Raw genomic sequence first — 19,445 nt, 5'->3', positions numbered from 1 at the left:
TACCGGTTAGGAGCCAAAGGCAGTAGTGAAAAGGTGAAAAGGCTATTATACAGATCACTCTCCACCATATGGTAATAAAAATTTTGTTCTTTCTATGCATGGATATTTTTAGTACTTATGATTATTGACACATCATGAAGAAATGTTCATGGATCGAATCAAGCACTATTCTTTTATATTTGCATGTACAGTATTATCTAATATAATAATTCGCACCTCCAATGTTCTGAAGCTGACTCCGTGGCAGCGTGGCAGTGAAACCGTGTAGGGTTCGCAATCGCACTCCCGATCACTGACCCGCCCTCGAGGGAACTCTGTATAGTTGCCAGGGAAAGAAACGTGACGTCAGAAGGAGAAGGGACCAATCACAGGCAGTCGCACTCACTCTCAGTGCCCCGCCCTCCGAGGGCAGGGAAAGCTGCATGGTACCGCGACGTCAGAAGGACCCCTCCATTCACCCATTCCCAGTGACTCTCCTCTCTCCCCTGCCTCCCCCTCCAGCCACCCATGTCCAGTGACCCTCCTCTCTCCCCTGCCCACCTCTCTCCCTCCCTCCCTCCCTCCAGCCGCCCATGTCCAGCGACTGTCCTCTCTCCCCTGCCCCCCTCCAGCCACCCATGTCCAGTGACTCTCCTCTCTCCCCTGCCCCCCCTCCAGCCACCCATGTCCAGCCACTCTCCTCTCTCCCCTGCCCCCCCTCCAGCCACCCAGGTTGTCCAGCGAATTCTTCAGGGCAGCCAGGAAAGATCCCCAGTCTTGCCTGCCCGCTGCCAGCGCTGACCCTCCCCTGCTGCCGGATCGCTCTTCAAAATGGCCACTGAGGCTTACAAGAGCAGCCTCCAAGACTTCAGCAGGAGTCTCGGCAGCCATTTTGAAGAGCGATCCGGCAGCGGGCAGGCAAGACTGGGGATCTTTCCTGCCTGCCCCGAAGAATTCGCTGGACAACCTGGGTGGCTGGAGGGGGGGCAGGGGAGAGAGGAGAGTCACTGGATATGGGTGGCTGGAGAGGGGGCAGGGGGAGAGGAGGGTCGCTGGACATGGGTAGCTGGAGTAATTGAGTGAACAACAGGATGTGTGTGTGTGTCTGTCTGGCTTTTTTTAATGGGATGGGAAAAAGGCCTGCAGTAAAAATAAAACCGGCATGTGCCCAAAACTGGCCTGAGCCCTTAACACCACCCATTGACTTAGCGGTAAAGGCTCATGCGCGGTGACTGGTCAGCATGTGCCAAGTGCCGATTACTGCCAGAACTAGCGTGCAAAGAGGAAATAAATAAATAAATAATCCATGCATTATGAGCGAGCGCCAAATCTGAAATTACTGCCTGGAGGGCAAGCTGGCCTGGCGGCAGTCTCATTTGGGCGTGCGCTGTACGATCTTAGAACCTACTGCGGCTTAGTAAAAGGACCTCTTAATTTGGTAGTTTGCATATGTGACAATAGATAAAAAGTACTGACATGCTCATATGCATTTTTGTAGGGCTTTATATTCAAAGTGATTTAAGCAGACAAGAACGGCTGACCCATATCAGTGAGACCCGCCAGGGGTTAATAGGCACCATTTTGCACTCAGATCCAGATGAGGCAGGAGTGGAGGAAACTGCTCCTGTGTCATCTTGCTAGAGCACCTTGGATGGCCCATGGGTAAGTCCTGGAATGCTCATGGGAGGGGGGTTGGGCTAGTGGGAGGTATCGGGAGGTTCTCTATGTGGAGGGGATGGATTGGAAAGGAGAGCTTTGAATGGGGGGGGGGGGTTGAATTGGAAAGGAGCTTTGAATGGTGAGGGTAGTCAGATCGGAAAGGGAGACTGTGAGTGGGAGGTGGGGGTTAGGTCAGAAAGTAGTGTTAGATCAGAAAGGGAGGCTATGAGTGGGAGGGGGTCAAATCGAAAAGGAGAGGGGAATTTGAGGTCTTGACAAATCCCCTTAGCATGTCCAGGCCAATATTCAGCTGCATAACCCCATGCAGAAGAAGGAAAAAATATTCTGATTTACTGCTGTGCCAGGAAAATTTCTGATTATAAAATGGTTGTCTGGTAAAATGTGTAGAATGATGTTCCAGATGATGGTCCAATAGTGTTCTCCTTGCATTTATATCTAAACACACTTTAAGTTGAAATAAATATATACAACAGAGCTGGCACATTTAGACTGACTCTGTACTATTGCATGAAGGTAATGCTTCCCTCATTATTCAATACCTCTCTTTTAAATTGTTATAATAAAAAAATATAAAGTTCTTTTTTAATGATATACCACTGCATCCCCAAAATAAAAGGAACATGCTCCCACATACCATCTTTTTCTTTAGATCTCGGCACACACAAAAAAAGATTTGAAATGCTCTCTGGTTTCAAACTAATTAAGAGTTAACACAACCTCTGTAGTTTTTAAATAAAAACTGTGCATGTTGAGCATCTGATTCTCATAACATGATCTTTGTTCTGGTGGACCTTCACTAGGTGAAAACATCTAAGCACCAATACAAGCCATGTTCTAGGGTGTTCCTTTAACCTGCCCTTCTAAATAACACATTGATTATGATTTTCAAGTAATTATCACTCTAAATGATACGAGGTTATTCCATTCTGACAGTTCCTTTGTGTACATCCATATGCCGCACATGACGGCATGTTTTTCTGTAACAGAGATAAAAATAAAAATGCTACCATCTAGCATGTGTCAGCGGATTGTTTCTCTTGGTGACACTAATATGGCTGCTCTTTTGGGATACAACTTAAAATTTTTAATTCTATGCCTTCTCTTGTCTTTATTACACCTCCTTGGTTCACTCTCCCTATGGTGCACCCTTCTGTAAAGGCATTCGTCATTTTTCTCTTGCCTAGAAGAGGTAACAAGCAGGATATTTTTTTTTAAATTGTGTATTCTGTAGCTGGTAAATATTATGCCTGACAGCTACAGGAAAGGGGATGTTAGGGATGAAGGTTTTGAAGTCCGGGGAGGGGTACGGTAAGAGGGGAGAGAATGAATGATCTTGAGCATGTTTTGAAGAGTAATGACAGACAAGCAAAACAATGTTTGGTGGGAGTTGGCGTGGTACAGAATAATACTAAGAGATGCAGTAGCAGAAAGGAGGAGACACATTTTGCAGATCAAAGGGGAAAGATAGGAACACATAGACCTGTTGTACCCCAAGGGTGCAGGAAAACATTATTGAAAAGTACTGTACAAGTCTTTATTATCAGAATTTCCCCAATCCGACAATTGTGCCTATACATCAGACCCCTGGGTGAGGTCATTGTGGCTAATTTGTTGTTTCCTGACATATGATATGCTTGAAGGGCAGATCAACCTCTGTTTGGATTAGCAACTTATTCCATGTTTTCAATGACAAAGTTATAAATGGTCAGCTATGCTGGCTATGGAAATCATACGCTCTTGGTGGTGGGTTTTTTTTTTTTTTTGGTGGGGATGGGGTGGCTATTTTTCGTCCAGGCTTTTTTCACTTTTGTGACAGGGAAAGTTTTACACAGTAATGGCTTTCACTCCACTTTTGAAAAAAACACATCCTGTATACATCTGCAATTTGTTGAATGTTACCTGACTTGTCATTAATCTGATTACAGGATGGTACCTTTTAGGTCGGATAATCTAGATTTATCTTTTAACATTCACACAGCATTGGAGCACTGATGTTAAAACAATAGCCTAAAAAGGAAGAGACCCTGCAGAATTGGGGGATTCAGGGAATGAGAAAAGGCAAGAGTGTCCTAATCCAGCAGTGGAACATGCTGGTGAAGGAGAGCACATTTATTTACAGGTGATAAGCATCTACAGCTGCATGCAGATGGTCAAAGGGCAGAAAAAGGATATGAACATCCTGTGACTGGTGAGCAGGAGATGAGTTCAAGAAGTTGACACACATAATAGATGTCAGGGAATAGGATGGGAAATTAAAACGCAATCAACACAACGGTGTAAAATTATGCAGGGAAAATGGTCAGGGTGTGGGTGTGTACAGCTGTACTGGTGGAACCCAGTTCAGTATCCATGTAAAGCAGAGTGTTCTGGTGGCAAGTGTCGATGGAAGAAGTTGCAATGAGCAGTCTTTCTGTGGAGAAACAAAAGGATATGGGTGGATATAGTAATACAGATAGTGGAAAAGTTATAGATCTATATGGATCCAGCACTTCTGGAGAGAATTACAGCTGGATCCTGGTGGATATTGCCCTTCGAATGAACTGTACATCAGGATCCAGGTTAAAACATTACCTCAAATGAAAACTCTTTCATAATACAGGTGTAACTGGTCCTGCTGTTGATAACTATAGCTGGATCCAGGTGGTTCCTGCCCCAGGGGTGAAAATTATTGTATGATCCAGGTATATACATCCATTATGGAAAAAATTATGGATGGATCAAGGTGCTTGCAGGCCTTTGAGTAAGGAAAAGACTGCAAGATCATAGTGGATCCTGCCCTTCTGGATAGACATCTCTAGATCCAGGAGTATCCACCCATTCTGGTGAGAAATGCAGCAGGATCCAAGTATACGCAGCCCTTCTGGAAAAAATTACCACAGGATCCAGGTGGTTGCACCCTTCTTTGGGGACGTACTGCTGGATCCAGCCCTCATGGTGAAACTTAGTGCTGGGTCAAGGTAGATCTGGTCCACTGGTTTAGAGCTGTAGCTGGATCAAGGTTGATCCAGCTGTTGTGGTTAAAATTAGTGCTGGATGCACATTAATCAGGCCCTAAATGAGAGACCTATTGCTGGAGCCAGGTGGATCCCACCATTCTGGACAGACATTGCTAGATCCATGTATATTCTGTTCTTCTGGTGATAAATACAGCTGCCCTTCGGGTGGGAAATATAACTGGATCCAGATGTATAATGCCGTTCTGGTGAGAAATACATCTGGATCCAGGTGGATCTCACCCTTCTAGAGACTTTATTGCTAGATCCAGGTAGTAAACAGATCAGGGAGATCCCGGGGATCCCGCAGATCTGGCTTTTACACCATCTTCCCCTTCTTAGTGCTCTCGGTTTATTTACATCTGTCTACAGGTAAGGAGAGAAACTCTCAGGAGGAACTCTCTGCATTTCCTACATTTCTTCCTGGAATAAAATTGTGGTACGGGTAGTAATAAAAATTAAATCCCCGCCTTGTAGTTGCTGAGTCATTCCAATTACACGGGAAGAAACTGTTCTCAGAGTGGGAGTATGAGGGCTGGGCATGGTGTGTGTTGCGGGTTGTACCAGAGTGGGAGGGGCTGAGTGTGATGATTCTGATTCTTGCTTATAGCTAGGTGACAGAGCTAATTTGGGCTAATAGGAGCGCTTGTATTGCCTCAGTGTGATAGTCTTTGCTCTTGTAAACTTAAGGCAACAAACTTTCAAGATGGTGATGGAAGTCAAATCAAAGGTAAGGCTTCCTTCTCTGGAAAGGTTGTTGAGATTCATTTGCCTGAATTCCTCAGCACATTCCAGGTTTGTTAATATTTGTTTATTTCAATTTGCAATATCACTCTTCATAACTAGATATCAAAGTGGGTTACAAACCAATCAGTGCAAAAAGAAGAACTTCATCAAATTATTTCAGGAGTGCAGCTGGTCACTGATTACTTGCCTAAAAAGTAATCTGTGCTTATTATATGTAGCAGCAGCTAGAAAGAGTCAAATCTTTTCAGAACTGGAAAGAAAAAACTAACATCACAGAGAATGTTGTCTAAGACCTAATTTGCCTGAATGTAACTTGCCTTGAGCTACATTCAGAAAAGAAGGCATGAGCTAAATCCAAAATCCTTTCCTTCCCTCCCCTCTCCAGTACAGGGAAAGAAACTTTAGGCTTTAAGGTGTCAAGCCAGGTGTCAGTGATGTGAGTTATTACAAAGAATCCCTTGTATTATTAACCTGTTTCTCACTGGGTTTCTGCATTCCTGAAGAATCCAATTCCATTCTCCAAGGTCAAGATTTAAGGAAGAGAAAGGTGAGCTAAAAACATTCAGTTACAGAAGAGCCAAATTTTGTAAAGCAAATATTATAACGTAGTCAAATGTTTTTAGACTAAGTCAATATGGCTGCTGTGTTAGCTTGAAAGTGCAGAATTGAAGGTTAATACAAAATGAAAAAGGTATGCCCTTATATTTTTTTGACATTGTGAATTTATCAATCACTTCAGAAAAGTATGTTATTCTTTTTTTAAGGATTGGATGGAATACATGTGTACAGGTGTGCATATGTGCTCTATCTGTATTTGTGTGTGTGTGTGTGTGTGTGTATGTGATATATAGATAGATAATGACCCCCCGATATTCAAAACTATTTAAATGACGAGGAACAGCTCCTGACTGGTAAGTGTCTAACCGCGGATATTCAGCAGGGATAACCGGTTACCTCTTTCTGAATATCCAGTTAGCGGCTATGTCACGTGAGATAGCCGGTTAGGCGCGGATATTCAACACCAAACCGCCTATGTTGAGCGGTTAAAATGGGCCACTTAAATAGCAGGCCTAACTTAGACCACTAAAACTTTAACTAGTAGTGGTGAATATCAGCATAGCCGGTTAACATTTTAGCACCAAAATAAACCTGGATATTCAGTACCGGTCGTTGGATACGGCCTGGCATTGCATATCCAGGTTTAACGCCGGCAGCAAACACACTGCCCGCTACCAGCTGAATATCAGCCCCCTTTATACATCTATATCTATACCTCACACACACATTGAAGTAAACTTTCTCTTTACCTTTTTAGAATAAACATCACAGGATTACTTAGTATTGAACATAAGAATGGCCATACTGGGTTAGAGTGATGGTTCATCTAGCCCAGTACCCAACAGTGGCCAATCCAGGTCACAAGAACCTGGCAAAATCCCAAGAATAGCAAGATTCTATACTAACAATCCCAGGGATAATTAGTGTCTTTTCCCATGTCGGCCTTAATAGTAGATTATGGACTTTCCCTCAAGGAACTTGTCCAAATCTTTTTTAAACCCAGATATGTTAACTGCTGTTGCCACATCTTCATACAAGTTCCAGAGCATGGGTATTTGTTGAGTGAAAAACTATTTTCTCCTATTTATTTTAAAAGTATTATTGTGTAAATTCATGGAGTCTTTGCACTTTTTAAATGAGTAAACAGTCCATTCACATTTACGTGTTCTAATCCATACAGGATTTTGCAGACCTTTAGTATATCCCTCCTCAGCTATCTTTTCCAAGCTGAAGAGCCCTAACCACTTAAGTCTTTCATCATATGAGAGAAGTTCCATCCCCTTAACCATTTTGGTCACCCTTCTTTGACCTTTTTCTAATTCCGCTATATCTTTTTTGAGATACGGCGACCAGAATTGCTTCATGGTACTCAAGGCGAGGTCGCACCATGGAGTGATATAAAGGTATCTTATTCTTTATCTTATTTTCCATCCCTTTTTGTAATAATTCCTAGCATTCTGTTTGCTGTGTTAGTTCCTTGGCAACCTTACATGTTAAACCAGTTTCAGTAAGCCACTCCACAGGAGCCATTATGCCATGTGACATAAACCTCTGGGGATAGAATTAAGCACAGAACCTTGTTTCTCAACGCCCTGCCTGGCCATCCCTATGACAGCGAGGTATACTGAGCGATCCATGTAGCATGGGAAGAAGGAAAATACTAAGTCATAAATCTGCCATGGAAATTGCACATAATCTCTATTACCTTTACAACCCCTACAAATCCCTTCCTTTCAATTCAACAGTTTGCATATTATATTTATGTATTATTTTTTAATTTGGAATCTGCCCTCACCTTTTTCAGAAGTAGGTCAAAGTGAGTTACATTTCAGGTATACTAGTATTTCCCTGCCCCTGGAGAGCGTACAATCTAATTTTGTCCATGAGGCAATGAAGGGTTAAGTGACTTGCCCAAGATCACAAGGAGCAGCAGTGGGATTTGAACTGGGCTCCCAAAGAATTTACTTGGGAGGTACATATCAGCTGAAATTGACTTTTTGGAGCAGGCATGTGTACACAGGTACATACCCGTGTAGATAGCCTTGCCTAAAATCACAAAATAGGAAAGGTATGTGCATGGGAATCTGGTGGAGTGGGGTAGAGAAGATAGGTGTCCTTTCCTGATTCAGTAGATCAGTGGTGGGGTTTTTTGTAGGAGGCTGAGTTCGGTCAGGTAGCAGCAACAGACCAAGATTCATCATAGAATTATACAAACCAGCTAAGATAAGTGGATTTATTTACTTACTATTGACATCACAACTGACCGTAGCACAGTAAAGTGTTTCAAAGAGACAGGCAGGCAGGAAGGGTCAGTGCTGTGATGTTTGGTGGCTGTTTGCTTACTCCGTAGGCACAACAGCAGAATACTGACCACTGCAGATAAAAATAATAAAAAAAATAAAACACACTAAATAAGATATAGGAGCATTTTCTGGTGCAATTTTTATATTGATAGGACCTCTATATCCATCCACGTATGATTTTTTACCATCACTGTTTCATTATTGATACCAAGTATTACATACTAAGGGCATTTGCTTTAAACTTTGTTTTACTTCATTTATCTGGTCCTTACATGCACTTGGTTTTGCTTTTTAAACCCAAAGGTTAATCCTAAGGGTGCTAGAACAATTAGGTATAAACTGTGTTGTTTCTGATTTTACTTGTTTTGGACTGCTTGGGTTCTACTGATCTGTACATCTGCTATCTGGAATTTTGGAAGATGAAAATGAGAAAATAATTAAAATTTTGGATGTACACTGTAGAAGTTGTTGTTTACTTTTGCAATGTGTGTATGAATTCCTGTTCTGGTGTATTCATGTGATAATAGTTGAATAATTGTCTATACTTATGGCTATGATTTCTAAACATGTGGCATCATTAAAGGACAGATTTTTAAATGCCCAGTTGGGTATATATGCTAATCTCAACTTTGTTAAATGTTTCAGACATATACATCTATTTGATCCCATGATATAACTGAATTCTATTATTCTGTCTCACTGTATTTTCAAACGTAAGCTACATTGAAAAATCCCCCACCTTGTAAGAAACTGCCTATCCAGTTGGATGATGATGGCACAAGGAAAGCAAGTTTGGTCCTTAGCTTAGTATTACCATATTGAAAATGTGACCATACCATGCCTCTGTGGTTATGTTCCACTAATTAACTGACTTTCTTGAAAGGATTATATAAACTTTGAATGCATGACTAGGGACGCAAACATACACTTAATTATTCAATATCACAATTCCTCATGTACAGCCACAAAACAACCTTTAAGGGTGGATTGTGTTCACGATGCCAGAATCGGTGGTGGGAGGCGGGACTGGTGGTTGAGAGGCAGGGATAGTGCTGGGCAGACTTATATACGGTCTGTGCCAGAGCCGGTGGTGGGAGGTGGAGCTGGTGGTTGGGAGGCGAGGATAGTGCTGGGCAGACTTCTACGGTCTGTGCCAGAGCCGGTGGTTGGGAGGCGGGGCTGGTGGTTGGGAGGCGGGGATAGTGCTGGGCAGACTTATACGGTCTGTGCCCTGAAGAGGACAGGTACAAATCAAGGTAGGTTATACACAAAAAGTAGCACATATGAGTTTATCTTGTTGGGCAGACTGGATGGACCGTGCAGGTCTTTTTCTGCTGTCATCTACTATGTTACTACGTTACTATGATGAGCTCCTTTTATTATCGACCAGATAGAAGAGATAGGAGCTTCAAGTTTTGGCACAGTATAAGTCAACACAAGAACAAAATATAAGAAAACCAATGAACTGCATTAGGGGCTTATAGCCCATTTAGTTATGTTTAAACAAAAGAGATCTGCATTAAGCAAACTATTTATTTTTATTTTGACTTATAAAACCACTTGCTCCCGAAACATGTTCAAAACGGAATAATCCATTTATGTATCTAAAATGTCAACTTCTACAAAACAGATGAAGATATGATTCCATGTGCCCCAATGAAAGGAGAGTTTATTTTCACTTCCATTTAATTTCAATATATTCCATTTTTATAACACCAGCAGGTCATTTTCGAAAGAGAAGGACGCCCATCTTTCGACACAAATCGGAAGATGGGTGTCCTCCTCACAGAGTCACCCAAATCAGTATAATCTAAAGCTAATTTTGGGTGTCCCCAAATGCTTTCTGTCGTGGGGATGACCAAAGTTCATGGGGGCATGTCGGAGGGGTAGCGAAGGCGGGACTTGGGTGTGCCTTACACATGGGCATCCTCGACCCATAATGGAAAAAAAAAGGGCTTCCCTGATGAGCATTTGGATGACTTTACCTGGTCCTGCTTTTCTTACGACCAAGGCACAAAAAGGTGCCCAAATTGACCAGATGACCACCGGAGAGAATCGGGGACGACCTCCCCTTACTCCCCCAGTGGTCCCTAACCCCCTCCTGCCCTCAAAATACATCTTTCAAAATATTTTGTGCCAGCCTCAAATGTCATATTCAGGTCCATCACAGCAGTATGAAGGTCCCTGGAGCGGTTTTAGTGGGTGCAGTGTGCTTCAGGCAGGCGGACCCAGGCCCATCCCCCTCTACCTGTTACACTTGTGGCGATAAATGTGAGCCCTCCAAAACCCACCACAAACCCACTGTACCCACATCTAGGTGCCCCATTCACCCATAAGGGCTATGGTAGTGGTGTACAGTTGTGGGTAGTGGGTTTGGGGGGGGGGGGGAGTTGGGGGGCTCAGCACACAGGGTAAGGGAGCTATGTACCTGGGAGCAATTTCTGAAGTCCACTGCAATGCCCCCTAGGGTGCCGAGTTGGTGTTCTGGCATTTGAGGGGGACCAGTGCACTACGAATGCTGGCTCCTCCCACGACCAAATGGCTTAGGTTTGGTTGTTTCTGAGATGGGTGTCCTTGGTTTCCATTGGAATGGAGGAGTGGCCTAGTGGTTAGTGTGGTGGACTTTGGTCCTGGGGAACTGAGGAACCGAGTTCGATTCCCACTTCAGGCACAGGCAGCTCCTTGTGACTTTGGGCAAGCCACTTAACCTTCCATTGCCCCAGGTACAAATAAGTACCTGTATACAATATGTAAGCTGCATTGAGCCTGCCATGAGTAGGAAAGCGCAGGGTACAGATGTAACAAAAATAAATAAATAAATTATCGCCGAAAATCAGAAATGACCAAGTCTAAGGATGACCATCTCTAAGGATGGCCTAAATGTCAAGATTTGGGTGTCCCCGACCCTATTATCGAAATGAAAGATGGACATCCATCTTGTTTCGATAATATGGGTTTCCCCGCCCCTCCACCAGGACATTTTGCGAGGACATCCTTAGCAAAACTTTGGAGTCCCTTTCGATTATGCCCCTCCTGGTTTCCCAAGGCAGGTTACAACATCAGTTAAGATAAACCCATCAGGAAAGAGAATACCTTCACTGAAATTGGGCCATATGTATTATATAGTAGAAAAATGAACACAAAATACAGAGTTTAAAACTGATTTTTTTTTACCAGTTACCATAATTTGTGAAGCTGTTTTTGTGATATTCAATTTTTATTTCATGATATTTATATCTAGACAAGCAAAAAAGCCCATTTCATTTTTCCTGAAATGGGCGTTTTTGCTTGCTTTTTTTAAATGGCCTTGCACTAAATGCCAACATTAACATACAGCCATGTATTCACCCCCTAGCAAGGCTATCATCTAATTGTGATTATGTTTTAAATTCTCTCCCTTTCCAAATCGGCGTTTCTTTTTCTATTGTTTCCTCTTTGCTCTCCTGCCCTCCCCTCCCTTCCATCCATCCATGTCCAGCAACTCTTCTCTCTTCCCTGCCTTCTCCTCCAACCATATCCAGCAATTTCCTCTCTCCCCTGCCCTCCCCTTCATGTCCAGCGATTTCTCCTTTCTCCCCTACCCTCCCATCCATGTCCAGCGATTCTCCTGTGCCCTCCCCTCACATCCATGTCCAGCAATTTATCATCTCCCCTCCCCTCCCATTCATGTCCAGCGATTATCCCCTGCCTTCTCCTTCCATCCATGTCCAGCGATTCTCCCTGCCCTCCCCTCCCATCGCATCCATGTCCAGCAATTCTCCTCTGCCTTTCCTTCCCAACTGTCCAATGACTCGCCCCAGCACCCACCTGCCCCCCTTGTAAGCACCCGATTTCCAGTTCAACCCCAGCCCTCACCTGCCCACCCTCTTCTCCTACAACAGCCCTCCTTTCCTTCCTGCCACCCTGTCTTCAAAACTTTAAATTTACCTCAAGTCGCGGCGGCGGCAGGCTCGGCTTGGCTCGCATCCTGCCTTCCCTTTCCTTCCCTCTTAGTGTCCCGCCCTCCTCTGATGTAATTTCCTCTTTTCGCAAGGGTGGGACACTGAGAGGGAAGGGAAGGCTGGAGGTGAGCCGATTACATAGTCGATGACATATAGCTCATTTGCATAAGGTTACGAACCCAGCCAGCCGACATCCAGGGTCGCAGACTGACAAATTATTATTGAGAGAAATATGGGAAGCTTTCAACTAAATTAAAAAGCTGTCCAAAAAGTTAAAAAAAAAATTGTCCTCCACCTTTTAAGGCTCTGCCTATCCAACTGGAACAGCTTTAAACTTGTTACAGATGGTCCAGGCATAGGCAGTCCCTTATTTCTAATAACCTTTTGCTATTGTTTTGGGTATAGTAAAACCGCGGCAAGCTCTGCATACTACCGGCAAGCTCCAGTTTATACAATGGACTAGATAGTCTTACTTCGTCTCCTGTTTTATACAACTTCCTTGAGTGCGGCAGAGAGAAGGTCTCCTGGTCCAATGCAGGGTAGGCAGCTAAATGTGAAACACTGCCGCTGTGAGCGCTTCACATGGAAAAATCACGTTGAAAGGTATACGGGGTTTAGGGGGTAGTAGAGAAGCTCAGGACAGCTGCTGCTGGAGGCAGAGGTGGCGGAGGAAGCGGCGGGGAGAGACAGCTGCTCAGGACAGCTGCCGCTGGAGAATTGCTTGTGGGGAGCAGGTGAAAAAAGGTGCCGATACTCTGTACCTGTGCGTACCGGCACAAAAAAAGCCCTGGATATGTATTAACATTTTGGACACTTTTTCTATCGTGCAAGTGAACACAGGATGGCTCCACATGTCCATATTTTCCTGCAGGCTGGAATGCATTTATTTAACTAACATTTTACAGTGATTATTCAAATTGTATAAGGGCACTTGATTAAATATTTTGCTGTTCTGAATAATATCCTGCAGATTATAGGCAATTGTATGCCAAGACAAGCATTATGGTTGATTGTTCTGAGACTTTTGTATTTCTGTTTTGCAGGGCAAATTTCATCAAATACTAAAGGAGCAAGGTGACAAACTAGTAATTGTAAATTTTACAGCTTCATGGTGTATGTCATGCCGAATGACTGCTCCATATTATCAAGTAAGTTGTAAAAGATTAGGAGAACAATCTGACAATTGACTCTAAAGCTTTTAATCCACATCTTGTAGAAACCACAGAGAAATGAACTATAAACAAGTCAAAATTTCCAGTCTATTTCATAATCCCATTTCAAGAAAGACAATCTTACCTCAGTATCTGGTCGCAGGAAAAGGCCAATATTTAAATCAATAGAGGATTTGGGCATGTGCCCAGGAGTCCTCATGCTACTGATTAGAAGCTAATTAAACCCTCCAGTGGTTGCAACTGTAGTACGTAGACAAACAGCCAGAGTCTATATATGGTGCAGTGAGTTACGCATGTTAATTTGGGCACGTGCCCAACTTACGTTCGCAACTTAATTGAGTAATGAGTCAATCAGGGCTGATAATTGGGTGATAACCAATTATCAGCACTAATTGGCAATAATTAGGATTTACTTGCAACTCCTATTATCTAATGATGTGCACATAAATTCTAATGCACATATGCATTTGGGAGCGGGCTTAGGGGCACTCTCAAATTTATGCACGTACATATAGAATACGGCCAAAGCGCACCTAATGTAGGTGCTGATATTTAGGGCTGCTTTTAGAGGCCTAATTGCAGGCGCCTACATTAAGCCTTAAGCGTGATTCTAAAAAGAACACATACTCCCTATAGAATCACGCTAAGCGCATTAAATTTTTGGCACTGATTTATAGAATTTGGCCCAAAATGCATAACTTTTGTCATTTGTGAAAGAGAGAGAGAGAGAGAAACAGTGTGCAGAGAAGTGTGTACTGCTGACTGTATAATCTTCTATGCTGTGTTATAAATAGCATTCGAGAGAGAATTCATAGCAGCCGGCTTATTTTACAGCATAGCATAAGAGATTCGAGGCTTTGCCCATTCTAGGCAGAAAGTTTATTACCCACAAGTCTTCTACGCCATTGGTTTGGGCAGGAGGTGCAGTGTAGTATGACTGAGATTACAATTAGAGGAGAATCCTCATACCTAGGCCCTTTGAGTGCAGTTCTATAAAGGGACATGTAGAGGGTGCTCAGTTGGAAACTATTGTGAAAGTAGGTGCTAATTTTCCTTTCTAGAATACTAGTGTAGCTGGGTATAAATATGTGTGTATATTTAGGAGCAGACACACCAGCCATAGAGCTGGTGTAATTACATAAGTATCACACATAACTTACATGAGCAAGTATATTTTCCCCCAGTCCCAGACTCTGACGCTGTGAATGTCTACCTGCCAGCTATGGGCTATCAAAGATATGCGTGCAGCCATTGTTCCCTCTAAGCTGAGCGGGAGTCCTCTACCTATGGTCTTGCCAGTAGGGGGTGCTGTTTCACTATTACATTTTCAGTACTGATGAACAGGCAAGTTCTGCAGGACTCCAGGGAACCTGCCTGTCCCTAGCAATTGAAAACACAATATTGAAGCACCACCCCTCACTGGCAGCAGTGAAGTTGGAGGACTCATTTTTTATTTTATTTATTTATTTGCTGCATTTGTATCCCACATTTTCCCACCTGTTTGCAGGCTCAATGTGGCTTACAGTATGTTACAACGACAATCACATTAATGGAATAAGAATATCAGAATATAGATACAGATAAGGTGCATAGGAATATGGCAATCATATTAACAGAATAAGAGTTTCAGAATTGTTCCAAATAAGATGCATAAGAATATCATGTAGGATTGAAAGTGTATAAATATATAAAACATAACATAATGATATCAGGACAAGATATAATGTTCAGTAATGGGGACGTAATTAAAATAAACAAGTTAGAAGAGTTCCATAATAGTTGCTTCTGGTGTAATTTAGGAGTCAGGTCGTTATGGGGGATCCTTTTTGTATGTCTTTTTGAACAAGTAAGTCTTCAGTAATCTTCGGAAGGTTGTCAAGTCGTGTGTTGTTTTTATGGCAATCGGTAATTCATTCCATAGTTGTGTGCATCTTCAGCTTACATGAAACAGCGATAATTCTTTACAGACTTAACACCTATGCACTATCCTATGAAAATGTTTGCACGTTATTACTCATTTCTGTGAAATTTAGCTAAGATATGCAAAAGAGCTCCTGGTACATTTACATCCTTAATAAAGTCTGCAGGGAATTTCGCATGCATTGCAGCAGCTAAGGACTTTGTGTGTTCTGGGTTGAAGTAATGCACAACAAATTTGCTGTTCTAAAAAGGCCCCTTTGCTTCGTGATTGGGGTGAAGTTAAAGAATCCACTGGCCCAATTTTGGAGGCCTTCCAGATCCCCTCCCCCAGAGGAATCCCTACAGTCAGGTAGCCCAATGGGTCTGATGCCCACCTCCACAGCTCCATTGAAGGGCCTAAACATTTGAATCTCCTTTTCCCTTAAGCCCCATCCCTTTCAAAGTGAAGCTGAAGGTCAATCCTGCATCCCCACTCCCCTCTCCAGCAGTGGCATCTCTAGACAGAAGTATTTGGGGGTGGCACCAGGGGAGCAAGTTAAGTATGGGGAGGGGGAGTCAAAATGACATTTTTTCACATCGTACCCCTCTTCCCTCAACATACACTTTTAAATTAGTATTATAATTGATAGCATCATTCAGCAAATTCTTCTTTATGTGAGTGGTCTCTACATGATCTCTACATAAACCCTGAAGGTCCAGTTCTATAATACAAACGTCATATTCCCCAACAATGAGTCTATCCCTTTTAGAAGTCATCATGCAGAAAATATTCAAATATCACCTCATGAACAGTACATGCTCCTTCCACTGCCAGACACTTTGTTTAAAGCAGATGGGTTTTTGTGGAGGATATGGAGACCACTAGTCCTGAATATATATATATTATTTAGGAGGGGGTGGGGCGGATCTTGCCCCAGAGCCTGCTTTCAGAAAGGCCAGACACTGAGAAATAACATAAAACCCCTCAAAATGACACTCAAAACCTATATAAAAAAACATACAAACCATGACAGTCCTGACCCACCTATAAAAAGGCAGTGCTATAAATATTAAACTAGGCCCTAGAACACTGATATAGTCACTACTGGGAAACTGGAACAAGCTGTAACAGATTCCTACACAGACATTACGTGCTAGCAGAATCCTTCACCTCAGTTGCACTTGCAGAGCATGGACAGACCCTCACCTGATACAAAATAGGGGGCCACAAAAGCATGCAGACAAAAACTGGCGACGCCCAAGAAAGCCAGATTCTATATGCAGTGAAAATACTGGTAAAAGTAGCAGAAATGCATTTTCTTCTGTACTCTGCTAAATACAAAATTAGAAAAGATGTACAATTCCAAAAAAGCAAATACATACCAATCCTTAAAAAGTACTAAATACAAATAATTTTTTTCTTTTCCACCTTGGTGGTCTAGGCAATTATATATAATAATGTTTTTTTTAGCATTAATGAGCTGCTATGCATGATTTTGTACTGTAGTCGCACATTTAATGCCAAATTTACATAAACGTCTTGCTAAGCAGACTTGCCCAGAAGTTTACTGTTGCAAAGTGGCTTTGCAAAACTGCACTTTGCATGGAAAATAACCCAATTGTTAGTGTTTTTGTGCATTTCCAGGCATTTTGTAGTTTTTTTTTTTTTTTTTTACACAAGTCTGTCTTGAATGTGAAGCTATCAACATTCAGAGAGTGGAAACATTAAGAGTGGTCCTGTAAGTCTAATTGCCTCAAACAACAATACCAATATCTTGAATTTAATGTGCACCACAACTGCAAGTCAGTGCAGACTATGTAAGACAGGAGTAATGGATTCCCTGAACTTTATTTTTATAATAAACCAAGCAGCAACATTTTGAATCGTTTGCAAAGCCTCATTGCAACTGGAAGCTCTGAAAAGAGTGCATTGCAGCAATCAACTGGTGAAAGGTGATACAAACCAGTCTACTCAATTAGGTAGCCAGAGTTGTATCTGGCTCTCTGAATATATTCCACTTCTTCATGATTAAACACTGGTATCATAAACAGGGTAATCTGCAACTTGCCTTATCAGCTTCATACCGGCAGGTATATAATGTAATCTTTGAACATAATACCACAATACCATTGCTTTTAACCTTAATGTTGTTCCCCCCCACCACCACCACCAGTAACTGGCATTATTTATTCACTAATATCAACTATATGATTCTAATCCTTCCCCCATAGAGATACACAGCACCTGCAATCATAACATATGCTTTGAATGTGATATTATATATATACTAGTAAAAGAGGCCCGTTTCTGAGCAAATGAAACGGGCGCTAGCAAGGTTTTCGTCGGCAACACCCCCCCTGCCAACCCCTTCGTTGTTGTGGCATTGCTCCGCCCTGAACGTCATGACGTTTGACGCGAAGGCGGGGCACGTAGCGATTTCCCCCCCGCCTCCCTGCCAACCCCTTGGTTGTTCTGCCATTGCTCCGCCCTCGAGGGCGGGGCCCACAGCGATTTCCCCCCCGCCTCCCTGCCTCCCTCCCTGCCAACCCCTTCAGTTGTTCTGCCATTGCTCCTCCCTCGAGGGCGGGGCCCGGAGCGATTTTGGTGGCTTCACCACCACGAACCTTCGAACCTTTTTGAAGGAAGTCAGGGCTTGGCTTCACTGACGTCACTGTCTTCAGAACGTTGAGGGTGAGTTTTATATATGTAGATATGTAATCTCTATTGCTGTATGCCAATTTTGGGGCACGGATTGTAGACATCTGCCTGGCACTGGTCCTACTTTCCAACTGAATTTGCCACCCAAACCCACTTCAGCCTTGATCCTGAGCTGTCTTTGCCATTTATGGGACCCAAACCATAGTGTGTAGCTGGTGGGGATCCTCAAGCCCTGCCAGATGAAATAATGCAGAGCCGGACCACCTTCAATCTGTAAAGCTTGGCATCGGTGGCTCAAGGTGCTGAAATTAAGTGTCAAGCTTTACAAACTGGAGGCAGGATCTGTATTTCTTCTGTTGGCAGATTTGGGGTTGCCTGCCAGATAAGGTAATTTTAATGTTGGAGCAGAGGGAGGCAGAGAAAAAGGGGAACTTAGTGCCCAACCATGCTAACTATTCTCCCCTAAAAAAACCCCCAAAAAACTCTTGTCTGGCTATGTTACTGATGGTCACTGTCCATTTGTTTCTGTTTATTACCAATTCTTGATATACCACATAGGCTGACTCGCACATTAATGTGGTTTACATAAATTAAAAAAATAAGAAGGAAAAGGAAAGGAACACCAAATTTAAAAGGAAAGAAATCCAAACATTTATAGGACTGTCATAATCAGGATAAAAGGGTACAGTAAAGTTATAAAAGAGAAAAGAAGGTATACTAGAAGGAGTGCTGCATATGAGTGAAGAATCTCAGAGTATATGTCCAAAACTGGCCTTAAAAAATAATTTTGAATTTAATAATGGAGTGCACTAAACTAGGGCTGCATTTTTGAGGTAGGCTTTGAAAACTAAGCTATTATAGCTATTCTGCACACTGTTTTAGATTCCTTATTTTGTAATTTTTTGGTTTGTATTTTGTATTTCTTATCTTTTCATTAATTTTTATTCTTTAATTTTATAGGGCTGCATTTTGATTAAAATTTATAATTGCGATTAATCGTGCGATTAATTGTGCAATTAAAGGTGTACTATTTATTTATTTATTTTCTGACTGCAGCTCCTTGTGACTCTGGGAAATGGAGGGTTAAGTGACTTGCCCAGAGTCACAAGGAACTGCAGGAGGATAAAAATAAATAAATAACATACCTTTAATCGCACAATTAATCGTGATTAAAATTTTAATCAAAATGCAGCCCTAACCTAATAGGGGAAGGCGATTATTACAAAGTTGGGGGGGGCAAGAAAAAAAAGACTTGAATGCCTAGTGGATTCAAGACGTGCTGAACAAGGGGAAGGCAGACTATACGGTGAGAATCAAGACACATTTGTATCTTGTCTGAGCATAAATTAAAGATTTTCTCTTCTTGCTGCTATTAATCTAGCACCTAGCAAGAGCGCTAAATTCATCAAATATATCTGTGCGCATCCGGAGGGTGGAAAGAGTAAGGATGCTATAACTGCATGAAAGGGAAGACTCCTGCTGTTGCCTTGTCTATTTCTTGGTTTCACTTTTTC

The 19,445-nt window shown here is 42.5% G+C and overlaps 1 protein-coding gene across 2 annotated transcripts in view; it reads left to right on the top strand.

Moving 5' to 3' along the window:
* The first annotated feature begins 5,215 nt into the window (after positions 1-5,215).
* LOC115462355 (thioredoxin-like) overlaps positions 5,216-19,445 on the top strand; it is a 28,567-nt gene continuing 14,337 nt past the window's right edge. For both annotated transcript variants that reach the window (XM_030192365.1, XM_030192364.1), the window contains exons 1-2: positions 5,216-5,382; positions 13,245-13,349. In XM_030192365.1, the coding sequence (XP_030048225.1) occupies positions 5,359-5,382; positions 13,245-13,349 (129 nt within the window). In that variant the 5' untranslated portion in view covers positions 5,216-5,358. The remainder of the gene's footprint in view (positions 5,383-13,244; positions 13,350-19,445) is intronic.

The sequence above is a fragment of the Microcaecilia unicolor genome, chromosome 2 (genome assembly GCF_901765095.1).
Source record: "Microcaecilia unicolor chromosome 2, aMicUni1.1, whole genome shotgun sequence".
In the NCBI taxonomy this organism is placed as follows: domain Eukaryota; kingdom Metazoa; phylum Chordata; class Amphibia; order Gymnophiona; family Siphonopidae; genus Microcaecilia; species Microcaecilia unicolor.
This window is presented reverse-complemented; position numbering and strand designations above follow the sequence as displayed.